The sequence below is a fragment of the Lycium barbarum genome, chromosome 1 (assembly GCF_019175385.1).
Source record: "Lycium barbarum isolate Lr01 chromosome 1, ASM1917538v2, whole genome shotgun sequence".
NCBI lineage: Eukaryota > Viridiplantae > Streptophyta > Magnoliopsida > Solanales > Solanaceae > Lycium > Lycium barbarum.
Window position 1 is genome coordinate 160,650,468 of NC_083337.1, and position 25,150 is coordinate 160,675,617.

Sequence of the window (25,150 nt, forward strand, 5' to 3'; positions counted from 1 at the left end):
GTCCCAGTAAGTATGTTTTTCAGTCAGACTCATGATAGAGGTTTCATAGACTAGAACAGACAGTTATGTCATGTCAGATAATCAAAGTCGCATAGCCATTTTGGCTCACTCATGTTTAAACAAGTACTTTATTAAGTATTATGACTTATTATGTTTTATAAAGGCTCATCATGCATTCACGTTATATTCCGCTTATGTTATGCATCATGATGATTCAGCAAGTCATGTGGTTCGCTCGGTCACATGTAGTCAGGCACCGAGTGCCGTGTTACGTCCAGGCCATGGTTCGGGGCGTGACATCTTAGCTCAGGTATTTCCTTTGCTGCTCTTTGTTCCATAGATCTTTCTTCCTCCATTGCTTTCCACAAAATTGAAATCTTTGTATGTGAATCGCTTTACCATGACTTTCAGTTTCAAGCCCCGATCTCATTATCAGTATTTGTTGTAAATGGCTTTACCTATAATCGATCTGAGTTCACCAGCTAAAATAACTGATTAATCAGGCTTCTAAATCCTCTATATAGCTTGGTCTTGTATGTTTTGTGTAAGTAGCATTTGAATCTTTGATTGACGCCAATTATATGTCTCTCGAAGCTCTCACCAGAGACTTGGCTAACAAACCATCAGGAGTATGCTTCCAGATTCAAAATGAACTAAATATCACAAAACTCACTTTTCGAAGCTGTATAGACTCTTTAAAATGATGAGTACATAGATAGCCAACTTATCAATCCCTCATTATGGATGTGCAATTCTAACTGTTTCTCTGGTATTGATATCTCTTCAATAGAATGAGCCCAGCTAATACCACACATTGCCGAGATGTTAATACCTGAGTTACAATATTAGTCCTGCACTCCTTAGATGCCTCAAGTCCTTGCATTCCTTATCCTTAAGTTAGGAATTTGCTGTTTATCCAAGTTGAGAATTTTCCTCCCTGCACTAGGCAATTCAGAAAAAGAATATAACTTTAAGGTACCTGCAAAATCAAAAGCAATGTTAGTTAAAAAATCTGCAAGGGTGTTGCCTTCCCTGTACACATGTTGAATCTCCACATTCCAGTGCTCCTTCATTCTCCTTATTCTTTCAACTTGTGGTACAATACACCAAGGTGCCACCCACACCCCTTCCACAACATTTTTAAGCAATAAAGAATCAGTCTCCTGAATTAACAGATGTAAATTCTTATCAATGCAGTACTTCATCCCCTCCAACATTTCTCTTGCTTCAGCTACAACATTTGTGGTCTCTCCAATTTCCCCACTTTGAGCATAAATAAGATCCCCTTGCCAATTTCTAACACAAAATCCATACGAGCTAGCACCAGGGTTACCTCTTGATGCTCCATCAGTGTTACACTTAAACCATCTATTAAGAGGTAACTTCCAATACACCACCTTAGTTATAATCCTGGGATGATAGTTTTCTAAAAATGCTACTAGCTCTGGCCATAAAAAAGGAACATTTCTTAACCATGGATATCTCATCTTCGTAAGATAAAATAAATGCAAATTCACTTCATGCACCACCCTTCTAAAGCTGACCCTACCTCCATGCTTAGGAATTCAAGATTAAAGTTGAAAATTATTTTCAACCATATCATTAACATTAAAAAAGTAGTTCTTTTTAATACTGCTTAATTCCCCAAAAATATTTAATAAATAGGAATAATTTAATAAATTATACATTATATTTATTTATTAGTATTTCTTTTTAATACTGCTCAATTCTCAAAAATATTTAATAAATAGGAATAATTTAATAAATTAAACCTTATATTTATTTACTAAATTATATCTAATAAAACTTGATTTGTTTGTTTAAAAAAGGACGAAGGAATTGGGGGAGAGAAAAAAGATTAGGGAGCTCTAGACTAACAATTGATTTTGGAGGCTCAACGATATCTTCTGGATAGAGAGAGAGAGAGGAGAATAATTTGGGTGTGGGTATTGAGGCAGGCTGGTTTAGAGTTAAAAATGGGGATGGTTTTTTGGTTCAATAAGAGCATGACACTTGACTTTTTAAAGCTGAAAATGAAGTTTTAACAGGTGAGTGGTAAATATAGTCAATTTTAAAAGTGAGAAATAAATATAGCTCTAAAGGATGACTGTAGGGCGAGTCATGTTTTGAGAATTGCCCACTAATATCACTTTTTTTATTTTAAGACTAGAAGAATATTTATAACACTCTCCCTTGGATGTCTATTTGATAGATAATGTGCCCCGTTAAAACCTTACTAGAAAAAACCAAGTGGGAAAAAATCGAGTGAAGGAAAAAGAGTACACATTTCTAATAATACGCTATTTGGTTGCCTCATTAAAAACCTTACAAGGAAAAACCCAGTGGGAAAAAAACCTTGAAAGGGAAAAAGAGTACAACGCGTATTAACTCCCCCTGATGAGAACTTCAATCCAAAAACTTGAATCTTCACATCTTCACTCGAGAGTTGCAGTTGGTATAGACTTGGTGAATAAATCAGCCATATTATCACTCGAACAATTTGTTACACCTTGATATCACCATTCTTTTGGAGCTCGTTTGTGAAGAACAACTTTGGTAAAATGAGCTTTGTCCTTTTATGAATCCACTCTTTAGTTGGACTATGTATGTTGCTGCATCTTCAGTCTTTGGATAGAGTTGCATCGGCGTATAATATTGTTGAAATCACTCCAAGTGCATTCATGACTTGCTTTATGAATATATGTTATCTTTATATGATTTGACTGTCATGTAAAACCACATCGGATGGCCATAATCCCTCATAGTCATAGCAAAATATATAAATGCATCAATTGCATAAAGATATGGCATTTCAGGACCAAAAAATTCTGCAAGTTTCTCATTTCCACTTCTTTGAGTAGATAATCTATTTCTTTTGAAAACTCTTCAAGAGTTTCAATAATTCTCAAGTCATCAACTTGCACTAACAATATGACAGATTTTGATTTCCACAAAGACATAGGGATAAATAGACCCGTAGTCATTAAACATTCGTTAAGGTGATAAATCACATTCACCTTGCTTGATTTAATTCATATAAGAATAATGAACACAACGTCTAGAACTTGTATATGCTTCAGGCATTCAAAATTCTTCAAGACTTTTCATATAAATTTTGTCAAGTGACAATATCCATTAATATTTAAAAGAGTGGCATTTTCTGTTGTCTGGATTGCAAGTCCAATAAGCTTGAAGCTTACCAAAATGCATCATTTCACTTGGTAATAATGTCTATGTTGGCATGCTTTATAGACATAGATTTAGATCCTCACAATTTTTTATAATATTGCGTCATATTGTCCCAAAGATATCATCGACGATATATCATTTGTATCGATTCACAATGTGACATAACTTATTGAGATCTCATCACTTTCATTATTTTAGGTACCTAAACCTCTCATTAGGTTTCATGAAGTATTATGTCGTATGCTCTTCAAGAGTACATTGCCTCCTTATTATGACCATTTTGATCATTTGCTCCTCTTCCTTTTCAAGGGTTACTTCATTTGGAACCGGTTGATCTACCATGCTTCATGCATGTTGTATACTTTGTCCTTCAGGGACATTAATATTAATGGGAGCATTTTGCAGCTGAAATATGAAACTAGTTTTGCATCAGCAATGCTTCTAGCATTTAACTTGAATTACCTTTTTGAATGAAGATCATTTTAATGGTAATTCACGACATATTTCCAAGCTATTTATTCTCTCCCCCTTATGTTAGAAATACTAACATATATTTCATATCCTCTTTAGAGGAATCCATCTTTGTGCATCATGGTAGATTAATTAATCATATACCACACATAAAAATTGTTAGATGGAAATATCTGGCTCTTGACCTTGAACCAATCGTGGGGGGAGAATTTATCATAATTCTTTGGTCTAAAGCATATAAATGCTGTTGTATGCAATATATCATATTTCAGATCGACACATGAAGCTTTATTATCATAAGCAATGGTTTAGCTATTTAGTGGAGGCATTTAACGCCAAACTAACTTGGATATAAACCAGCATTATCAAGATGGATTGTCTTGATTGCATAATCGGAAAATTGTGCTCTCTACTCAATCATTTTGAGCAAGTAACTTTGCATATGTCAAACTGCGAGTTGACAATAAACGCACATGTGACTGTCTTATCAATGCATCTATTTAAGATATCACATAACAAGTGAATGGGCCCATATTCACCTTTTATATATTTCCAGAATTTAGGGAATTCAATTCCAATATTGGCCAGTATAATCAACTTATCATGAGAACAAGCAACACAATAAATTCTTGAAGAATCTTCTAGTTCTTCAATATGAGTACTCAATCTGCACATCATATTTGAATCGGGATGGCCACCTTCCCACGTGTCAAGTTTCATATTCATAAATGAATGCAGCCTCAACCAGAGAGATCAACCTGCGCCTTTGAGTTGAGGCCGCTGGCGGCGCAGAACGAACTAATCCGCGACCAGCAAGTTTTCCGAAAGCGAACTGAATGGAATTGTTACTTTCCAAAAATCTTGCTTCAAATCAAAGAAAGAAGGTCTATTTTCCCACGTAGTTCGTCGGTCAAACCAACGATTCTCTTCTCAAAGTAATATTGCTCATGACAATCGATAAAATTATTTATAATAGTAAACTTCAAGTTTACCATGGCATGTGCTATTTATTTTAGTAAACTTCTGATTTACTATGACATGAATTCTTTTTTTGTATCAATAAACTCCTAGTTTACTGTGACATGTGATTTCATCATGCATATGTATGTATATTACTATTGGGGAGAATAAAGAGGGTAATATTTCACATACATATTTCATACCCACTATGATTTTGAAGATGTTTAATCCTCCTATCATTTATAGCTTTAATCTGATAGCCATTTATCTTAGTAAACTTTGGGTTTACTACAACTTGTATTTCAATCATAACAACTTCATATAATACAATCTCGAACGAATACCGTAATAGTATATAAGCTCTTTAGGAGTCTTTAATTTATTCTCCATAATCAAATATTTTTTTAGACACTATTGGTGTCATAATCTTCTAGATAAATAATCAGCTCTTCTGGAGCCCTTAATTGATTTTGTTCCATCAAATATATTTTAGATGCTATTGGTATCATAAAAGAAATTTTAATTAAACGCTATTGGTGTCATGAGATAAACAATAGTAGAGTTCAAAATTTGCTACTTCGGGAGCAGATTTCTGAGTTTGCTACTTCGGGTCTAGATTTTTGAGTTTGCTACTTCGGGAGCAGATTTCTGAGTTTACTACTTTAGGAGTAAATTTCAGTGTTTACTACTTCGGGAGTAAAGTATAGAGTATTTAGAATATTTCTTCTCCATTATTATATCTCTTCTAGAGGTGAGGCGTGGTATTTTCACAACAACAAAAAAAACACGTTTGTATTTATATTCTTTACTAAATTTCATCACATTCACTTCAGGGAATGTATCTATATTTGTAATATTTATCAAAAGTTCTCATTTTTTAGGAATGGAACAAAATCATCTTTACGTGTTCTGAGCATATCATGATAGCTTAATACCTCTTTTAAGATGTTGCTACTTCAGGAGCAAATCAAGGTATCCATATAACGTAGAGTATTTTTCTCTAATATATCTTCAATTGTAATCACAACAAATCTATGAAAATATTTATCACTTTTGGTGATTATATGCATAAATAAATCTAGTCATAATTGTCACTTCTGGTTATCACATATTTATTGTAAATCCTCATTCTTAGCCATCAATGGATATGGATATGAAATCATCATCCCCTTCCACATATTGTTCTTCAAGAACAAAGTTGAGACATGAACGACCCAGTGAACTAATTAAGATACTCAGATCCGACAAAAAAAAAAACAATATTGTTATTAGCAAAACAAAGTTATCATATATATATGAATGGAAGACTAAACTTTTAGCCAACCATGCAATTATATTACCTTCGTTCTTACTTTGCAAACATTAAAAGAAAATATAACGCAAAAAGAATGCCACTCCTCTGGCTAACGATACAATGATTTTTCTTTCTTTGGATCTTTTTAAAACAAGTGTTTAAAGAAATCAGTATAACATGTCAACCACTGGCATTAGACATAAAGTACATGAACTATTAATTTTCATCAATTAATTAATTGTGAAATTGTAATCTTTTCAATATAAACTAACAGCAAGAGTTTGAAAGCATACCAGATCAGTCCAAAGTGAACATAGAACTTATGGCATTGTCATCCATTGACCAATACAAACCAAACATTCGTGAAAGGATTGTCCAGACGTAGTAGCAATATATAACCTTTCAAGATAGTATAGTTTGTATACTTGAATCAGTGTATTGCTATTAAACATCGTTATAGAGACTTGTGCTGATAACATGTTATAAAATAATAAAGCAAGCAAGAACAATATTGTAGACAAAAAGAGAAGAGAGAAATTCTTTTATTTCTCTTATTAGGGATGATATACAATGAAGAAAACATCTCTATTTATAGAAAAAAATTAACTTCGTGCCAAAGTCACAAACCGTAAAGTTTCTCCTAAAGATAGACATCCATAATTAAATAATATTATAACACAACTACAATAATTTTCTTCAAAATATACTAAACACACAAAATCTCCCTTCTCTCCTAGTTGACATGCCATGTCACAATAAAATTCTATTTTTTTAATAATAAGTTTATTTAATCTCATCAAACTCATTTAACTCCATCTATTTAGGCATGACAGGGACTTGAAGTGAGAGTTTTGTATACTAGAGAAATTCATATTAAAAACGTGGTAATATTAATGTTATTTCCTGTGTGAAGAGCGAATCCATATCTTCGTAATTATTGTAGCGGTTGTGATAAGATACATTTTATTGGCATTAGATTATCACTGTTTATGAATGTACACTCTTTGTGCTTCTCCTCTCTTCTTCAATAGGCAACAAATACATAATGGTTCTATTTGACTGACAAGCATCCGGTGCTTGTCTGAATTATGTTCATATGTTGTATTCTTGCAGATCATCCTTGTCACACGTCCTAGAACTGGTGATCTAACGGAATCTTTGAAGTATATTTATAACTTGTATGTTGAATATGTGGTGAAGAATCCGCTCTACTCCCCAGGTGCTCATATTAAGTGAGTGCTTAATCTATACAGGTCCGTTAAACCAATCAATGTGTGCAGAATTTGTTTGTCTTATTACTGCTAGAATATATTATTCTTGCAATAAATTAATTGCATTTTCTGCTCAAATAATGAACTGTTTGATTAAAGTGAGTTTGTTTCTGTAGTTCTCTTTTTTTTTTAAATGGGTATAAAACAAGGGTCGGGTTCAGAGGCGGAGCCAGAATTCGAAGCTTGTGGGTTTGGAATTCTAATTTGTTTAAGTTACTGGGTTTTAACTCAACAATTTATACATATTCAATGAATTTTTCAAGATAAATACAGAATTTAGACCAAAATTACTGGGTTTGGCCGAACCCCCCATTAATATGCTAGCTCCGCCCCTGGTTGGGTTGGTTAAATTGATTTGAGTTGAATTGAGTTAAATGATTTTGATGAGTTAAATAAATTTATTTTAAAAAAAAATATATAATTTTAATGTGACATGGCATGCCAACTAAGAGAGAAAGAGGATTTTGTATGTTTAGTATATTTTGAGGAAAATAGTGATAGTTAAGTGATATTCTAGTCCTAAAAGAAACAAAAGTGATATTAATGGGCAATTCTCAAAACATGGGTAACTTTTCGGGAATTTACTCCCGTAGGGCTATATTTGTTGGAAAGTATAATGGCGGGAAAATATGCTTTATTTTTTCATTTTTTTTTTATAGCAGGGGGCAAATATGAGCCTTTTCTGCAGATGCAATTACACAACAAGTATTCTAAAATAGTACTCCATTGTTTGGCCATACAATTACACTGATACTCGTACACACACCGTTCGTAAGATATTAAGTTTTTGTTTAACAATCTGATTCATTATTTCAAATTTTAATTTGAAAAAGAGGATTTGACGTTAGAAAAACAGTTTTAAAGAGTATTAAAAAGTTTTTTCTTCACAAAACTATAGATTTTTCAATTCCAAGTAAAATTCGTGTTTAAATACAAACACAAAACTTTCAAATACTTTTTTCCAACTATAATTTAATTCAAAAACTCTAATTTTTTTTTCGCTTAACATAAAATGTATCTGGCGATTTTTTCATGCCTAATTAAGCTTTAATAGGAAGGTTACTCCATATTTGTGTTAGTAAGAGGTAGTAATTTTTTGTTAAAATACTCGAAGCGAAACTCAAATTCGTCAAATTCTTCACACTTATCGTTATTGAAAAAAAAAAAGAAAAAAAAAGAGCAGATTGAATTATACTACTACAACTACTTATATATTAACAATAAAAATTAACCTTTTAATTTAAAATAGTAGTATAAAGTGCAAAGGTGAGAGTATGAGCCTAATAGCTGGCACGTTGGTCTTTATTAATTACCACTTAGCATGTCTCAACATTTACCACCTTATCGACCATGTGCCAATACAAATTGAAATTGTCAAAAATTAAAATATTGAGAATTAAATAAAATCATGTGACTGTCACTCCATTCTGCAATTTCTCATGATTCAATAGGCAAATTGCGTTTAAATTATGTAACACAATTCATACAACAGTTTCATCACATATTTTATGAAAGAGATAGAAGAATTACTATGAACTTTTGAAACATTTTTTGGCCGGAGAATTTTAGTAACTCAATCGATTGACTACATGGTTCAATTTCTCACCTTTTAATTCCCTTCCCTACCCCCAATTTAAAGAAGAAGAAAAAAAATCTTTTGCGCACTATAAAACTAACAGTTCCTATACTTTTATATGACATCTAAATAAATACTAATAACTTTATACATTTAAACGTTAACAAGATTCGACCTTATCCGAATCCTTACTTTCATTATGTTTTTTTGTGAGTGTTATTCCCTATGCGAATGAACTCGTATCCTCGTATTCAGCAATAGTTATATTAAAACCAGAATAAAATATTAATGTCATAAGCAACCGCATGGTCTCTTCTTCGCATTACTGATTACACAACGTGTTGAGTACTACATTGTTGGTGGCACTTGATCTTCTTATATATATTGGAAAATTCTTACATTTAGCTTTTGGCCATGAATTAGGTTCAATTTTATTTGTTATATTGTAATAGTTGAAATTTATATGTAATAAAATAATAATAATAAGGTATAAATAATTAACTAATATTATAATAGTATAGTCATACTGATGATAGGTTTTGTTTTTATAATGGTAAAGCTTAATGATATCACTATGTGACATAGAATGAGCGAAATTTAGTTACATTAAATGAGAAAAGAAAATAGTTTTGTACTGTTAGTACTATTATCGAAAAAATTTAGCAAGTTGTATTATGTAATAGGCTATATAGTTACTTTAATAGAATAGAAAATAATTTTATATCAACATTCAGTGATTATACGTGAAATTAGCAATAAGTCACTAACTTAGATCTACTAATTAGAAATTATCTAACAGAGATAAATTGTCTTGGCCTCATAAACCATATGCTTCTCATACATAGTTTGCCTTAGCTTGTCGTGATATAAAAGAAATATTATAGTTTTTTAATATTGTACAAATAAAGTTCAATTACATATTGTGGTAAAAATAATTTCATATGTTTAGTCTTAATTAACGTGAAAAAAATTGGAGACCCACGTGCAAGTCATCACCGTTCCCCTATATAAATGGACTCCTACATCCCAATTCAACATACCAGGGTGCTTATTAATTCTAAACAAAAATGAAGAGTACTATCTTTTTGCTCTCATTTTTCCTTCTCCATTTTGCCTTTTCTACAGCAAATCCCTCAGAAATCTCTGCAGGTCCTTCACCATCTCCAGTTCTTGACATCAATGGCGATAAAGTCCGAGCTGGTTCGAACTACTTCGTATTACCAGTGATACGAGGAAGAGGGGGCGGGCTTTTCCCATCCAACGTTAAACAAAACAATACTTGTCCTAGGGACATTATCCAAGAGGCCAACGAGGTCCAACAAGGATTGCCTGTGGTTTTCACCCCAGTGGATCCCAAAAAAGGCGTAGTTCGTCTATCCACTGACCTTAATGTCAGGTTCTTTACTCCAACTATTTGTGCAAGAGAGACTATTTGGAAAGTTGGTGAGTATGATGATAAGTTGAAGCAGTACTTTGTGGTTACTGGTGGAGTTGAAGGGAATCCAGGGCCTCAAACTGTGAGCAATTGGTTCAAGATTGAGAAACTTGGGTCGGATTATAAGTTTGTGTTCTGTCCTAGTGTGTGCACGTTTTGTAAGGTTATTTGCAAAGATGTTGGGATTTTCATTCAGGATGGTGTTAGGTTTTTGGCTCTCAGTGACACTCCATTTAGGATCATGTTCAAGAAGACTTTCTGATCCAATGTACCTTTCTGTGTTTTCAGTTTTATGGCGTGTGGTCATTTTCCTCTAATTTAGTTTCTGTTGTAATCTCGGTTGCTTTTCGGTTTGTGATGCAACTTAATATTAGCTGTTTGATTTTCCGCTCCAATGGTGTTTCTTTGTTCTCTTACCCTTTGCTGTTCCCACTACAGCATTGTTTTATCTGACATTTGCTAAATTCGCGGATGCATTGGGAATTTTAATAATTTTACTACATAATTAAGTTACTTATTACATAACATTTATTTATTTAGAAAATTTACTAATTAAATGTTAGAAGATCAAGCGCTTACCATTGTGCCAAAAGTTATAGCGTATAGTAAGGGTGCTCTTTATTTCTTAACAAAGTCGACCAAGCAAGCATCATCCATGTTCGATCATGACTCCGAGTCGGGCCACCCCAGCTCCCTCATGGGCTTTGCCATAGGGAGGATGTTGGCGTTACCCAATAATCTCCCTCCCAATCATCACTTTATATCTTAACTAAGCTCACCAGGCAAGCGTCATCCACGTTCGATTTTCACTTCGACCTGAGCCACCCCAGCATAATCGTGTAACTTGCCATAGGCGGGATGTTGGCGTTACCCAACAACCCCTCTCCTAACACCTGCCTCAGGCAACATTTTGCTCTTGGGAATCGAACTTATGACCGTAGCTCTGATGTCACTTATTAGGATCAAGCGCTTAATTAGCATTGTGCCAAAAGCTATAGCTTATAGTAAGGGCACAACTTTATTTTTTAACTATGCCCACCAAGCAAGTGTCATTTCGATCACGACTCCGATCCGGGCCACCCTGGCCCCCTCGTGGGCCTTGTCATAGGCAGGATGTTGGCGTTACCCAACATTAAAATTCAAAACAATACCAAAAGAATAAGTTGCAAGTCTTCTCATTTAATATGCAATGAAATACACATTTTAAATTGTTGGTCAAAATTTACGTGGACTGTATCAATATTTATATAATTAAATCATCTAAAAGATAAATAAGCATAATAATCTATAGTAAAGGTGATTCAAAAATATTTCAAGATTCGACCTTTAAAGTTTTTAATATTGAATTCATTGTGATTTCAAAATTATGCGTCCAAATTTAATATTGTTTAAAATTGTAATGAATTCTTACATAATCCATCCTCCACATAAAAATTAGGGAATTCAAATACTGTAAATCAGTTGCCGAATAACTACATCCACTACTGACTTGCAAAAAATGTTAAATTACTTGGCGTAAAACCAAAATATGTAACTCGATTTATTTTTTTCAAAAAAAAAATGGTGAAATTAAACTCGTGACCTTCACTTAAAACTCCAATATTGAGGGTGAGGTGTTCCCACTACTCAAGTCTCAAGGAAATATCAGTGAGTCTCTTCCCACATTGACAAAACGAGTGTAATGATATCTCTTCCCACATTGACAAAACGAGTGTAATGATATCTAAACAATAGCACCACCACTTCTCTAACAGAGTATGAATGCGTGCAAAATCGATTGCTTTCAGCTTTCCTCGTCTATCCACGTGGGCGTGAGGTGATACCCAGAAAATGCTGACTATGAATTTCATTCAGAAATTGTAAATAATATAATGCGCATTCAGCAATTTATATTGTAAAAACGAAAATAAAAGAATTAGATAAACCATATGCGTCCACTTCATACTGTTTCCCTCTCGGTATTCTACTAGCAAATTGGGTGTTAAAAACATTATCCTCTGCCCCTTTTTATACCACGTTGTTATTACTTGAAATTTTAAATAATATTATCTCTCAGAATGGCTTTGTCTAATAGATATGGTTTAAAACACATCTACTTTCTTAAAATCATGATCTATGCTCTGCAATATTTTTATACTTAATTTCAACAAATCTAGTAATTGCAAACATCATTCATTTTTGACCGCAGAGTGTCATTTTTTTATGAGGTGGAACCACTTTTAACCTCTGCTTCCAGTAATTTAAATATTAAATAATGAGAATTAAATAAAACCATATGCCTCCATCTCATGATGTCTCTTCGCTCTACCGAACAGGTAAACTAGGAGTCCTATATTTCAAAAGATATCATATAATATAGTAATCATCACTAGAGTAATTTTTCAAATTAATAAACCAAAATTGCATCCAAATGCCAAAAAGAGGTCCTCCACAACATCATTTTTTTTTTCTTTTCATAATGTTATTGTCCTATTTTTTCAATACCCGACCTTTTTCTCTTTCCCGTGAATAATTTTAGTAAAATAAAGTTACAGCACTACCAAGACCCATTTGATTTTAAAACAATTAGTTTTAGCTTTTGATGTGTCATGTTAAATATTCTTCAAATAATAAAAGTAACTCTAGTTAATTAAGGTTTATCGAAGCACAAGGAGTAAACAAGTTTTTTAAACTTTTTGTCAAAAAATCCCCCAAACACAGATAAAACCAATGCCAAAAAGTCAAACCCCCACCTCATCGCAGATATGTCGTTCTAACTTCTAACCATATCTTTCAAACGCGTTAAGCCCTTTGACGGGTTGCATTCCATTGCAAAAATGACTACGTATTTAATTACGCATGTATTTGACGAAAGCCGCAATTTGTTCCCTTGGCGCGCGTCGGTGGCAAATTACAAATTCATTCATATTTTAGCATTGAATTGGTCAATATTATTTATACTTCTCTGTCTAAAATTATTTCATGTTCAAGAATCAAACTTTGAAAATTTTGACTAATATTTTAAGACATATTTATTATCAAGTTGACATGAAAAGAATTACTACTATTACTTATAGTAGTTCTTTTTGCATAGTTTTATTTAATATCTAATTTTGATTTTAAAATATTAAATTGCTTTTGGCCAATTTAGCTTCGAAAATTAAAAAAAATTCAATGAGAAATTAGTGAGAAAATAAAGATTTTTTAATAGTGAAATTTTGGGGCATAAGACAATGGCTTGACTGGCCTATCCTTGGAGCCGCCCGTGAAATAAACGAGTATGGAAATTGGAGATCCACCCACGTGCAAAAAACATCACCGTATCCCTCTATCAATTGACATTCACCTGCCCATAAGCACTCATATCAACTGCACACTGAAATGTATCTCAATTTGAACGAAGAAAAAATGAACACCCTTTTGCTACTCCTCTCACTTTCAATTATCCCTTTCACCTTGTGTGTACCCAACCCCTCAAGACTCTTAGCAGGTTCATCACCATCTCCAGTTCTTGACATCAACGGCGACAAAGTCCAAGCGGGCCCCAACTATTTCATCTTACCAGTGATCCGAGGAAGAGGAGGCGGTCTATACCCATCCAACGTTAAACAAAACAACACTTGTCCTAGAGACATTATTCAAGAGGCCCCCGAGGTCCAAGAAGGATTGCCTGTGGTCTTTACACGTGTCGACGCAAAAAAAGGCGCTGTTAGTTTATGCACTGATCTAAATGTCAGGTTTTATACTCCAACTATTTGTGCTAGAGAAACTATTTGGAAACTTGGGCCTTATGATGAAGAGTTGAAGCAGTACTTTGTGGTGACTGGTGGAGTTGAAGGGAACCCGGGTCCACAAACTGTGAACAATTGGTTCAAGATTGAGAAATTTAAGAAGGATTATAAGTTTGTGTTCTGTCCAAGTGTGTGCAATTTTTGTAAAGTTATTTGCAAAGATGTTGGGATTTTCACCAAGGATGGGGTCAGGTTTTTGGCTCTCAGTGACACTCCATTCAGGGTTATGTTCAAGAAGACCTTCTGATTCTGATACTTGCAATTTTTCTACAGTTGTATGGTCAATTGGGAGTTTATTCTGCAATAATATTCTGCTCCTATGATGTAATCTTGCTTTTGTTCAATTCGTTAATTTGAACATGGCTTAATCTTCTTCTGTTGAATTCTTGTTGTCTTTATCTTCCCAACTTATCTCTGTTTCTCTTCAAACATTAATGTTTATCTTACCATATTTGCTATGTCGTATTTGAGAAAATGACCAAAATCATACATTATGTTTGGGTTTAGATCAAAATTATACATATTCTTTCATCATAAGTGGTGCACTTTTAGTCAAACTCCCAAATAAATTTAACGAAAAAGAACAAAAATGCCCCTGAACTTTTAAAAAAAGTATAAAAATACCCTTTATTCATCTATTTTGTTAAAACTACCCCTCAATTCAACTTTTTGGCTCATTTATTCTCCTTGACTAACGGACAACACTAATTTTTTTTTTTTTTTAAATTAAATTGCACATGACATTTTATTACTGAAAAATTGATTTATTCTTTTAAAAAGAAATCTGAAACCTTGGATTTTTTTTAAATTTGGAAAACTTTTTTTTAACGAGTAAACCTTGACTAACGGACAACACTAATTTTTTTTTCTTTTCAAAATGTGAAAAATTGGATTTTTATAAAAATCTGAAAAAAATAATTTTTTTATGGAAAAACTGTGTTTAAAAAAAAAAACCAGAAAACTATCTTTTTTTTTTTAAATCTAGAAGAAAATTATGGAGTATTAGTTTTGCACATTTTACTTAAAAAAAACAATCAATTTTTCAGATTTAAAAATTGAATTTTCTAAAAAACAAAATGGGGTTTCCACCCGTTAAAAAAAAGTTTTCCAAACTTAAAAAAATTCCACATGTTTTAATGAAAATCCAATTCTATTTTTTTTATATATATATAAAAGGCTTACTACATTTGTTTTTTAAAGAAACGGATGTTGAAAAATTATTTTTCCTTATTCTACAAATAACGATTTTTCAGCTTTCTTTTTAAATGAATAAATCAATTTTTCAACAATAAAATGTCATGTGCAATTTATTTATTTTTAAAAAAATAAATAAATTAGTGTTGTCCGTTAGTCAAGGGGAATAAATGAGCCAAAAAGTTGAATTGAGGGGTAGTTTTAGCAAAATAGATGAATAAAGGGTATTTTTATACCTTTTCTAAAAGTTCAGGGGCATTTTTGTTCTTTTCCGTTAAATTTATTTGGGAGTTTGACTAAAAGTGCACCACTTATGCAAACATAATGTACTATTAGTGCTCCATGTGAAAGAATATGTATAATTTTGATCCAAACCCAAACATAATGTATGATTTTAGTCCTTTTCTCGTCGTATTTAATCGATAACAATTTACATATATATCCATGAATGACATAACTTCTGAGAGGTTAAAACTAGTGAAGCATTTGGTAAAGTAAGCCTGGTTTTAAATGGAGTACAATGTCACGTATGATCACATGACTATCACTTTTTTCACTAAAGTCATTTAACTTTATTTTCGAATATAAAAGTCATATGGCTATCACTTTTTTCACCAAAATCATTTAACTGTATTTTCCAAAGATAAAAGTCATAAAACTTTGAACTTACTGACACAAAAGTCACACCTACCGAAAAGTCTAACTTCCGATGAGTAATATTTTATTATTCTTTTTTTTTAATTATTCTTTTTTTAAAAAAAATTATTTAATAGATATAAACCCAGTTAAAAGAGCTGATTCGATCCAAAAATCATATGCAGATATTAAAATACTAAAAGGGTGAATAAATTTGAAAAAAAATTATCACAAGATTATTACTTCCGATGCAAATTGTAATACCTAGTACTTCATAAAATTCAATTTCTTACTATCCAACAAAATATTACACTTTTCAATATATATTGAGAAAAAAGGATCAATATGCCCTAAGATTGAAAAAAGATTGTTTCGGGTAAATTAACCAAAGTTAACTAATATTTACCTAAACCAATATAATATTTACGAAGATAAGTTCTTCCAAGAACAACTGTCCCATAATCCTAGTCATTGATCATATACTTAAATAATCAAGGATAAGCTTATCTATAGTACCACAGTCACACAAATTCCATCATCCAACAGTTAGCATCACAAGCCACAATATTTTATTTCTCCTCATGAAAATGAATCACAATGAAAAAGATTTTGAATTGCATTAAAAGTATGAAGAAAAAAGGAAATCAAACTGAAAAAAAAATTAATGTTGAAATGAACATTTTATTTCCACACATTTTTGGTTTGAAAACCCCGAGAGAATGATCGTATATTTGGAGAAATGATTGGTTTTGTTTTATTGATATTTTAATATCTGCATATGAATTTTAGATCAGGTATAGATTTTTTTAATGAAGTTTGTATCTATTAGATTAAAAATAAAAATAAAATATTACCAATCGCAAGTTAGATTTTCTGCTAGGTGTGATTTTTGTATTGGTAAGCTCAAAGTTTCGTGACTTTTGTATTAAAAAACATAGTTAAGTGATTTTGGCGAAAAAAGTGATAGTTATGTAACTTTTATGTTAGAAAATAATTTTAAATGACTTTGCTGAACAAAACAGTAATATATATATATATATATATATATATATATATATATATATATGAAATTTACCCTTCAGCTTCATTCTTCGTTTTTATATATCCATAGATATATAGCGGAGGTAATCGAATTATGGAATATGACAGTATGTCTGAGTTTTCATGCATATACGTACTTCACAGCATAAAATTCATATTTAGCTTTAATTCTTTGGCAATAAGGAGAAGTCGGTTTGATACAATTCTACCATAAGCTATATATAAATGAACATGTCGTAAAAATTCAAGATGGATTTTAGCTTTAAAAAATCAAGTACTCTCGGAGATGACATTAATTCGATTACTAAATTATTACTATTAGATACATAAAAGTCAAATCAAAATATGGCTTCATTATTGACCACGTACGTCATACTGCATTTTCTGAATATTGGAGGTGATGATGCTTCACACTTCATTACTGTCTACCATAAATGGCACTTCTAAAGTAGAAAACTTTCTCAACGATACTGGTTCATGAGGCCCGGCCATAAATTCTCACACATTTTAACTGTCATTGCTAATGAAATTATTCATTTTTTTGTGCCGATTGCCCTTCAAAAGCACTGGTCTTTAATTTTTGTCCCTCAAATTGGTGGCCTTAAATTTTTCCCTTCGCCGAATACTCCAAGGTACTGAGTTCGAATCCCAGCTCAGTAAAAAAAAAAAACGTAAGGCAGAGTTTTGCTACTCGATCGGCCTGCACGTAAACTTTTGCATTCAAAATTCTGCCTGAGGCCTAAAACACTCTGCCTTGCTATTTTTTTTTTACTGAGCCGGGGTTCAAACCCCAAACCTCATGGTATTAGGCGAAGGGAAAAAAATTAAAGACCACCAATTTGAGGGGCAAAATTTAAAGACCAGTGCCTTTGAAGGATAATCGTGCAAACGACCCGAAATTATTTACTTCAATTCAAATGTAGAGTCAACATTTGAAATTTATGGGTTCTGACTTCTTAGTTTTTGAGTTATTCATTACTAAATTTATAATTTATGGTTTAAATACAAAGTTTGTGAACCAAAGCGTCGACACTCTAGCTGCGCCCCACTTTAAACTCATTTTGCGCTTATCTGGAACCCATTAAAGATTTTAATAATGTATTTTATTTTCACCTGTATTAACAAAACTCATGTTTTCATCTTCTAGAATTATCTACGACAACAAAAAATTTCAATAACTTCAAATCTATACTACAATAGTTATAACCTTCGTTTAGAATCTTTACACATGCATGTTAACCTAATGATCCTACAAGAATATTAGTAAATAATACTCCATCCATTCCAAAAAAGATTGTCATGTTTCCGATTATGAGACTCAAACTAACTAATGTTGGTGTGACTTCGTACTTAGATTCTTTAATTTTTAAAAATAAAAATCTCATATTTAAAAACGACATAAGAAGTATTATAAGTAATGGTTAACAATAATTCAAAATATTTGAAAAAATTATGGTCAAAGAAGATATCATTTGACTCTTGTAATCCGAAACATGACAATCTTTTTGAGACCGAGGGAGTAATAAAAGTACATTAATAAAGTAAAAGATTTTAAAAGTATATTTAAAATTAATTTTAGGACAGATCTTTATAAGCACATAAGAGGCCACTAAAGAAGCAAAATATTTGACGCTTAAGGATAAAAGATATTATAATACCTAATAAATGTTTCAGTTGTAAAAGAAAATTTGGCTCCAAAGTTGTCCGAATTTTACCAGAATGTATAAAGACAAATAATATATTTTCTTCGTCCCAAAATATAAAGGCAATTTAACTAATTTCAAAGCTAAATTGAGTTAGATTAATTTAATATTTTAAAACTAAAATTTAGATATTCGAAAAATATATAGAAAATACTATAACTTGCAACTCTCTTATCAATATAGTGAAAATATTCTTAACATATTTGTTAAAATTTATGTAATTTGACCCTCAAGAAGTGAAACGTAACAAGTATTTTGAGATACAACAGCAATAACAACATACCAAGTGAAATCCCACAAGTGGGTTATTTTGAGATAAAGGAGTAAAAACAAATTCATAAAAAGTTACTATAGTGAAATATCATTAAAAGAATTTTTTTTTGTAAAAGTAAGAATATGCAATATGGAAAAAGACACAAAAGTCACATGCAAAAATTTCATTGGATTAAAATTTAATGTGAGGACTACAAAACTTTTTTATTCCCACTCATGTATAGTATTAATGTTTCTAAAAGAGCGAAGAAGTTTGTTTGAAAGAGGAGGAGATGATATTAAAGTCAAGATTATTAGTTTAGAATATACTCTCAATATTCACAACGAACAAATTTTAAAACCGTGTGCGTCTCGGACAATGACAGATCTACATTATGAGTAATGAGTGTTCAAGCTTCTGTTACTTTTGAAGTGGCGTACTATTATTCGCATATTATTATTTTTAGTGTTGTAAATATCCGAAATAGTGAATGTGCATTAATTACCTTATGCGTCAAGATATTATCTTGCGCTTATCTTGGACATCCATACGTGTAAGTTTTATGAATTAGTCACCAAGTCTACTGGACATCCATATCATTTAGTAGTTTATATAAATATATTAATTGAGCACCCGATTCAATTTTCAAATTAAAAATCATTGAGCACTTATGATTTTAGACCCACGTGTAAGTCAACACGTTATTTTTTCTTTCACCACCAGCAGAAAGTGTCTTTTCCCTCTAGGCTCAGGCTATAAATTCACATCCATTTCTGATCATTCAACACACCAAGGACTCAATATCAACTTCAGTAAGCATCTCAATTTCTACAAAGAAAAATGAACCCCCTTTTGCTACTACTCTCACTTTCAATTATCCCATTTATCTTAGCAGCTTCATCACCATCTCCAGTTCTTGACATCAATGGCGACAAAGTCCGAGCAGGTCCTAACTACTTCATTTTACCAGTGATCCGAGGAAGAGGAGGCGGGCTTGCCCCAACCAACGTTAAACAAAACAATATTTGTCCTAGGGACATCATCATGCAATGGAACTATAATGACCCAGGACTGCCTGTGGTTTTTACACGTCTGGACGCCAAAAAAGGTGTTGTTCGTTTATCAACTGATCTTAATGTCAGGTTTTATACTCCAACTAGTTGTAATAGAGAAACTATTTGGAAACTTGGGCCTTATGATGACAAGTTGAAGCAGTACTTTGTGGTGACTGGTGGAGTTGAAGGTAATCCGGGTAAGCAAACTTTGAGCAGTTGGTTCAAGATTGAGAAATTAGAGAAACATTACAAGTTCGTGTTCTGCCCAAGTGTATGCAAAATTTGTAAAGTTATTTGCAAAGATGTTGGCATATTCAGGACTAAGGATGGAGTCAGGTTTTTGGCTCTGAGTGACACTCCACACAGGGTCATGTTCAAGAAGACTTTCTGATCCTACAATTTTCTCCAGTTTATGGTCAATTGGGAGCTTTTCAATTTCCAATAGTATTCTGCTTCCTCTGATGTAATCTTGCTTGTGTTCAGTTCGTTAATTTGAAGTATTTTGAACATGTAATCTTCTTCTCTACTGGATTGTTGTTTATTCCCACCTTGTCTCTCTTTCTCCATTTTGTGAAATTGGAAGGTGTGTCACACCCTCTTTTTAACCCCGGAGTTAAATTAGAAGTACGACATATTAGAGATTCATGTTTTGTTTATTTGTTTTAAGGAGTCGCCACCTAATTATTTATGGTGAATTAGGACACCTAAAGTTTATTAAAGTTATTTTCTAAAGTGAACTCTGTTTAAGGTCTGCGAAACTTAAGATTCTGGATAAGGGTTCAATTAGTCTAAAGGGAAGGTATTAGGCACCCTTTAAGACCCATTAACAATGGTTAACCGACCGGACTTACAATTAATTAGGCTAAATGTAAATATAGTATTATGGAAAAAAGAAAGTAGCTTTGTAAGTATGGCTAAAGTTATAGATAGACATGTAAGAATGCCATTTAAAATAGAACTTGTAGAAAAATAATAATTTGTATAAAAAGAGTACTTTTAATGCTATTTTGAAATACGACTTATAAATGTTGTTAAAGTTTTAAATAAAAGTATAATAGTATTGTTTAAAGTAATACTTATAGAAAACATAATAATTTGCGTAAAAGAAGATTCTAAATGTTAAATGAGACTGAAAGATATTGCTAAGGCCTTAAATGAAAAATATAGTAATGTCATTCAAAAATAAGATTGGTAAAAATAGAATGATTTGCTTATGAATAATAGCCTTTTAAAGGATAGTTTGACAAAAGTGATCTTTAAGTAAAAATGATATTACATGAATATGATGATATAAAAATGCCTGGACTTATGTTCTTAAATATGATGAAAAGTCCATGAATTTCTTTCTATATTTTTTATCACTCTTTATTTAACCAATTTTGGTTAACAATATGTATAATTGGATAAATCTTGAAAATGTTTATAAAAATACACTTGGATTAATATTTAGGTATTAATATATTGATGTCTGGAAAGTTCATGAGAATAACATGATTCCCGTGATTTAATATATATCTTCATGCCATTTTGCAAATCAATTATTCCAATAGTAGAAAATATAACGGTATAGATGCTATAAGTAATTTTACCATAAAAGAGGAAGATGAAACTTATGAAATTAATCATTGGTTCTTCCTACCCATTTTTTACTAAAATCAAACCCATTAGTTTCATTAACTTCACTACGGTTCACCTAATCTAGTAAGACAAAATAAAATGTTAGTCATACAAAGCAAATAAAATACACAATAATAAAAATAAGGAAGAGAGTAAAGAATGAGTGGGTTCGGCCCATTCATTAAGGATTGACACTGTCCACTGCTATTGGGCTTCGGCCCAGCGAAAATAAATGTTGCGGATTGTTGCTGATGGGGGTGACTCGAGAGAAATTATGCTGGACTTTTAGCCCAACACCGGATATGGAAGACGATGAGTCCCGAATTAGGACTCCGTTTTTTTTTTCTCCGATGTGTACATGTAAAGAAAAAGATAAAGATTAGCGACAAGGAAACTTACCCACGAATATTCATGGTTTTAAATTCACACATAACATTTAATGAACGCATAGTTACTGATTTTTATTTTTTGTTAATTCACGTGACAAAACATGGTCCAATTCCGATAGTAAATGCAAGAAAAAAAAAAAGAACAAGCTTAAACATAAAGGAGGGGGAGCAGTCCCAAGTATTATTAAGGCAGTGAAAGGAGGAAAAATGCAACCAACCTGAGATAATGTTTATAAGGCCTGTAACATGAATCTCTCTAGTGATATACGTAGTATACCTTCTCATATACACCTAAGTGTATATCAGCCATGTATATCTCATGTATTCCACATATATAATCAAGATTTTAACCCAGCAATGCAGCAAAATGCTCACAAGCTAATTTTGACTAAACCGACCACACAGAGATCAGAGTATATGGACAGGTGATGAAAGCAAGAAAAGACACAATGGGTTAAAACCATTCCTTTACTTATTCCAGCAGAAACAGAACAATATATTATTGGCACGAATTTCCCATTCAATAAATACAGACTTATGGCCTCAACTTAAAAGAGCAAAACAGCATTGATATTCAATTTAATGGGCACACACAGTTCTGAACAGACGTACGCTAAACAAATTGAATCCAAAATAATCCTCCATTTTCAAATTAGGTGTATAATTACTCATGTTCGAATAAGGGGACAGGTTCAAAACAAGAATGTAAATCAAAAATGCATATGCATCCGAAGATTAGATCATGCTATCTAATAGCCCATACTTTGAGTGTCTTCTTAAACTAAATCGTTTTTGAACCGATAGAAAGAGTACTAAAAGCTGCAAAGGATTCATACTTCTTAATTCGCACACCAAATCTGCGTAATACTAAGATGCTTACAGAATTAAATCAATCAAGCCATGTTAAACTTTAAACAAGTAGCAAACACGAACCTACACGAATCCTATCAAGCTACTAACCAAAGCTAGATTCACTAACGACTGAACACCCATAAACAAACTAAACTGATTGAAACGACAAGCATATATGAACACATGAACACTTACAAACTGAAATTAAAACACACCAGCTGGAAACATAAACATGTAAGACTGTTAACTACTGAACTGAAAAAAAATTAAACCAAGCCGCGAACACACGAACATTATTAGAACCGCGATTAAACTAATTAAACATGAATATACATAACTCGGCTAAGTTACTAAACTGCAACCCGAAGCTGAAAAATGGAATAAGGTCTAATACACCCCTGTTGATGAAACTACACTCAGAATCCAGATTTGGAATCAAACAGAATTCAACAACCAACGTCGAAATGCAGTATAATCACTTTATCGTATTTAAATCTAAGCATATTACATTCATCGCAGGGTATATTACTTAGAACAAATAGGGTAAAGAGGGATAGCTTAGAACTGTTTTAACCATATACACAGTATACCTAAAATATACATAACGCATGTATATCTCCTTCTTATCTTGTTAACCCGATAGTATATCCTATGTATATTCGACTCTAAATGGATTCTAAATCCTGGAAATTTAATCTAAACACCCAAATCACAGTGACATCTTTCAAAATTCACTATTTGGCGATTAACACCCTATCCTAACAGCACTCAAACATCAAGCAAATAACAGGAAAACCGAGAAATTACCTAGCTACTACAACGAAGACAGAAATGAGCCAGAATTTTAACTAAAGCAGAAACTAAAGATTAAAAGCAATAAATGTATCAAGGTCTACCTTTTCTGTGAGCAGTGAACGAGGCGTCGGGGTCTCGAATCTATGTTTCGAACAGGATGAACTCAAATTCTTTTGAGTTCTAAACTCAACAAATCCGCAGAAGAAAATTTTAAACCGGAGAAATCAAATTAAATTTTTTGAGAAACCCTTTGTCGCGGCTAAAGTTCGCCGGAAAAGGAAAGCCAGTCTGGAAAAACAGCGGTGTATTTTCTGAAAACGATGAAATGATCCTTTCAAAGTGTAAGCTTATGTTTTTTGTAGGAGGAATCTTTGGATTCTAGATCTTGTTCGATCTCTTTTTTTTTTTTCTTTTAAAACTCTGATTCCCCCTTTAATCAGATTTTGCTCCTCTCCTTTATAGAGTGAGGAAAGAGAGGAACGGAGGGGAGCGTAGGTGATGATGAAAGAGGAGCGGGGGGAACAAGTGGGGAGTGTAGGGTAGGGGGTGCGGCGGTATTGAGATGAAGAAGAGAAAGAGAGAGAGCTGAAAAGGGTGGGGGTGAGTGGGACGAGGGAGATGAGGCGAGAATGAGGGAAAAGAGGGAGGAAGGGAACGTGAGGGAGAGAGAGGGAAAATAAAGAAAGGGGGGCGGCTGAAGGGTTTTAGGGAAAAGAGAAAGAGAAATTAGGTTAGATGTTGAGATGTAGTAAAAAAAAAATATGTGGAGCCCATTAAAGAAAAGGGGAAAAAGAAATCAGATTGTGGGGAGATGTGTGGCGTGGAAAGAGGAATACAAATGCAAAGTTTTTTTTTTTTTTTTTTTTTTTTCTTTTTTTTTCTTTTGGGGGTAGATAGCTATTATCAAGAATTTACCCCTTGTAAAATAATATTTTGATGAAATAAAAATTATAATACGTTGTTTTAAAATACGAGCTTCAAAATGAGTCCAACATTGATATACTTCCGAGCAATTGCTTATGAGGTGAAAACTGTTGATTCTTCCTCCTCTATTTAATTATTCTTGGGTTTCTAATTTAGTAACTAGTACAATATATACCATGTGAAGACAATTAATAATTAATATGTAGAAAATAAGGATTTAACAAAGTGTTGTCTTGTAATTAATTTTAACGATTCTAAACCCGAAAAAAAATGGAACGATGACGAATATGTAAAAATTTGTGATAAAGTAATGCTCGTGATGTTGAAAATAAAAGTAGTGAATGTTACACCCCATTTTAACTGGGTTAGAGCGGAGTACAACATATTGGAGACTCCTAAATTGCTTGTTTAAAGAGTCGCCACCTAATTGATTTTTACGGTGAATTAGGACACCTAAATATTAACTCAGGTAAAGTTAAAACTAAACCTCTGTTAATGGTCTGCTTAACCAGTGTGATTCTAGGTAAGGGTTCTATATCATCCTAAAGGGAAGGGGTTAGGCATCCTTTAGAATCCGTTAAACACGGTTATCCGGCCAAACTTAAGTTAATTAATTAAGGTCAAAGATGCAAATGTAACATTTAAATTTTAAGAAAATAGCTTGTAAATGTTGCTAAAGTTTTAAAGGAAAATATAATAATGCTATTTAAAATAAGACTTCTGCA

General features: G+C 32.5%; 3 protein-coding genes across 3 annotated transcripts; all 3 read left to right on the forward strand.

Annotated features, from left to right (window-relative positions):
* The first annotated feature begins 9,799 nt into the window (after nt 1–9,799).
* Nucleotides 9,800–10,591, forward strand: LOC132625901 (kunitz trypsin inhibitor 5-like). The gene has a single exon (XM_060340530.1). It carries the CDS (start codon nt 9,829–9,831, stop codon nt 10,456–10,458), a length of 630 nt encoding a protein of 209 aa, XP_060196513.1. The 5' UTR covers nt 9,800–9,828; the 3' UTR covers nt 10,459–10,591.
* A 2,848-nt stretch (nt 10,592–13,439) lies between these two features.
* On the forward strand, nt 13,440–14,349 carry LOC132625908 (kunitz trypsin inhibitor 5-like). The gene has a single exon (XM_060340541.1). It carries the CDS (start codon nt 13,557–13,559, stop codon nt 14,211–14,213), a length of 657 nt encoding a protein of 218 aa, XP_060196524.1. The 5' UTR covers nt 13,440–13,556; the 3' UTR covers nt 14,214–14,349.
* A 5,210-nt stretch (nt 14,350–19,559) lies between these two features.
* On the forward strand, nt 19,560–20,393 carry LOC132602109 (kunitz trypsin inhibitor 5-like). The gene has a single exon (XM_060315119.1). It carries the CDS (start codon nt 19,634–19,636, stop codon nt 20,237–20,239), a length of 606 nt encoding a protein of 201 aa, XP_060171102.1. The 5' UTR covers nt 19,560–19,633; the 3' UTR covers nt 20,240–20,393.
* The last annotated feature ends 4,757 nt before the right edge of the window (nt 20,394–25,150 follow it).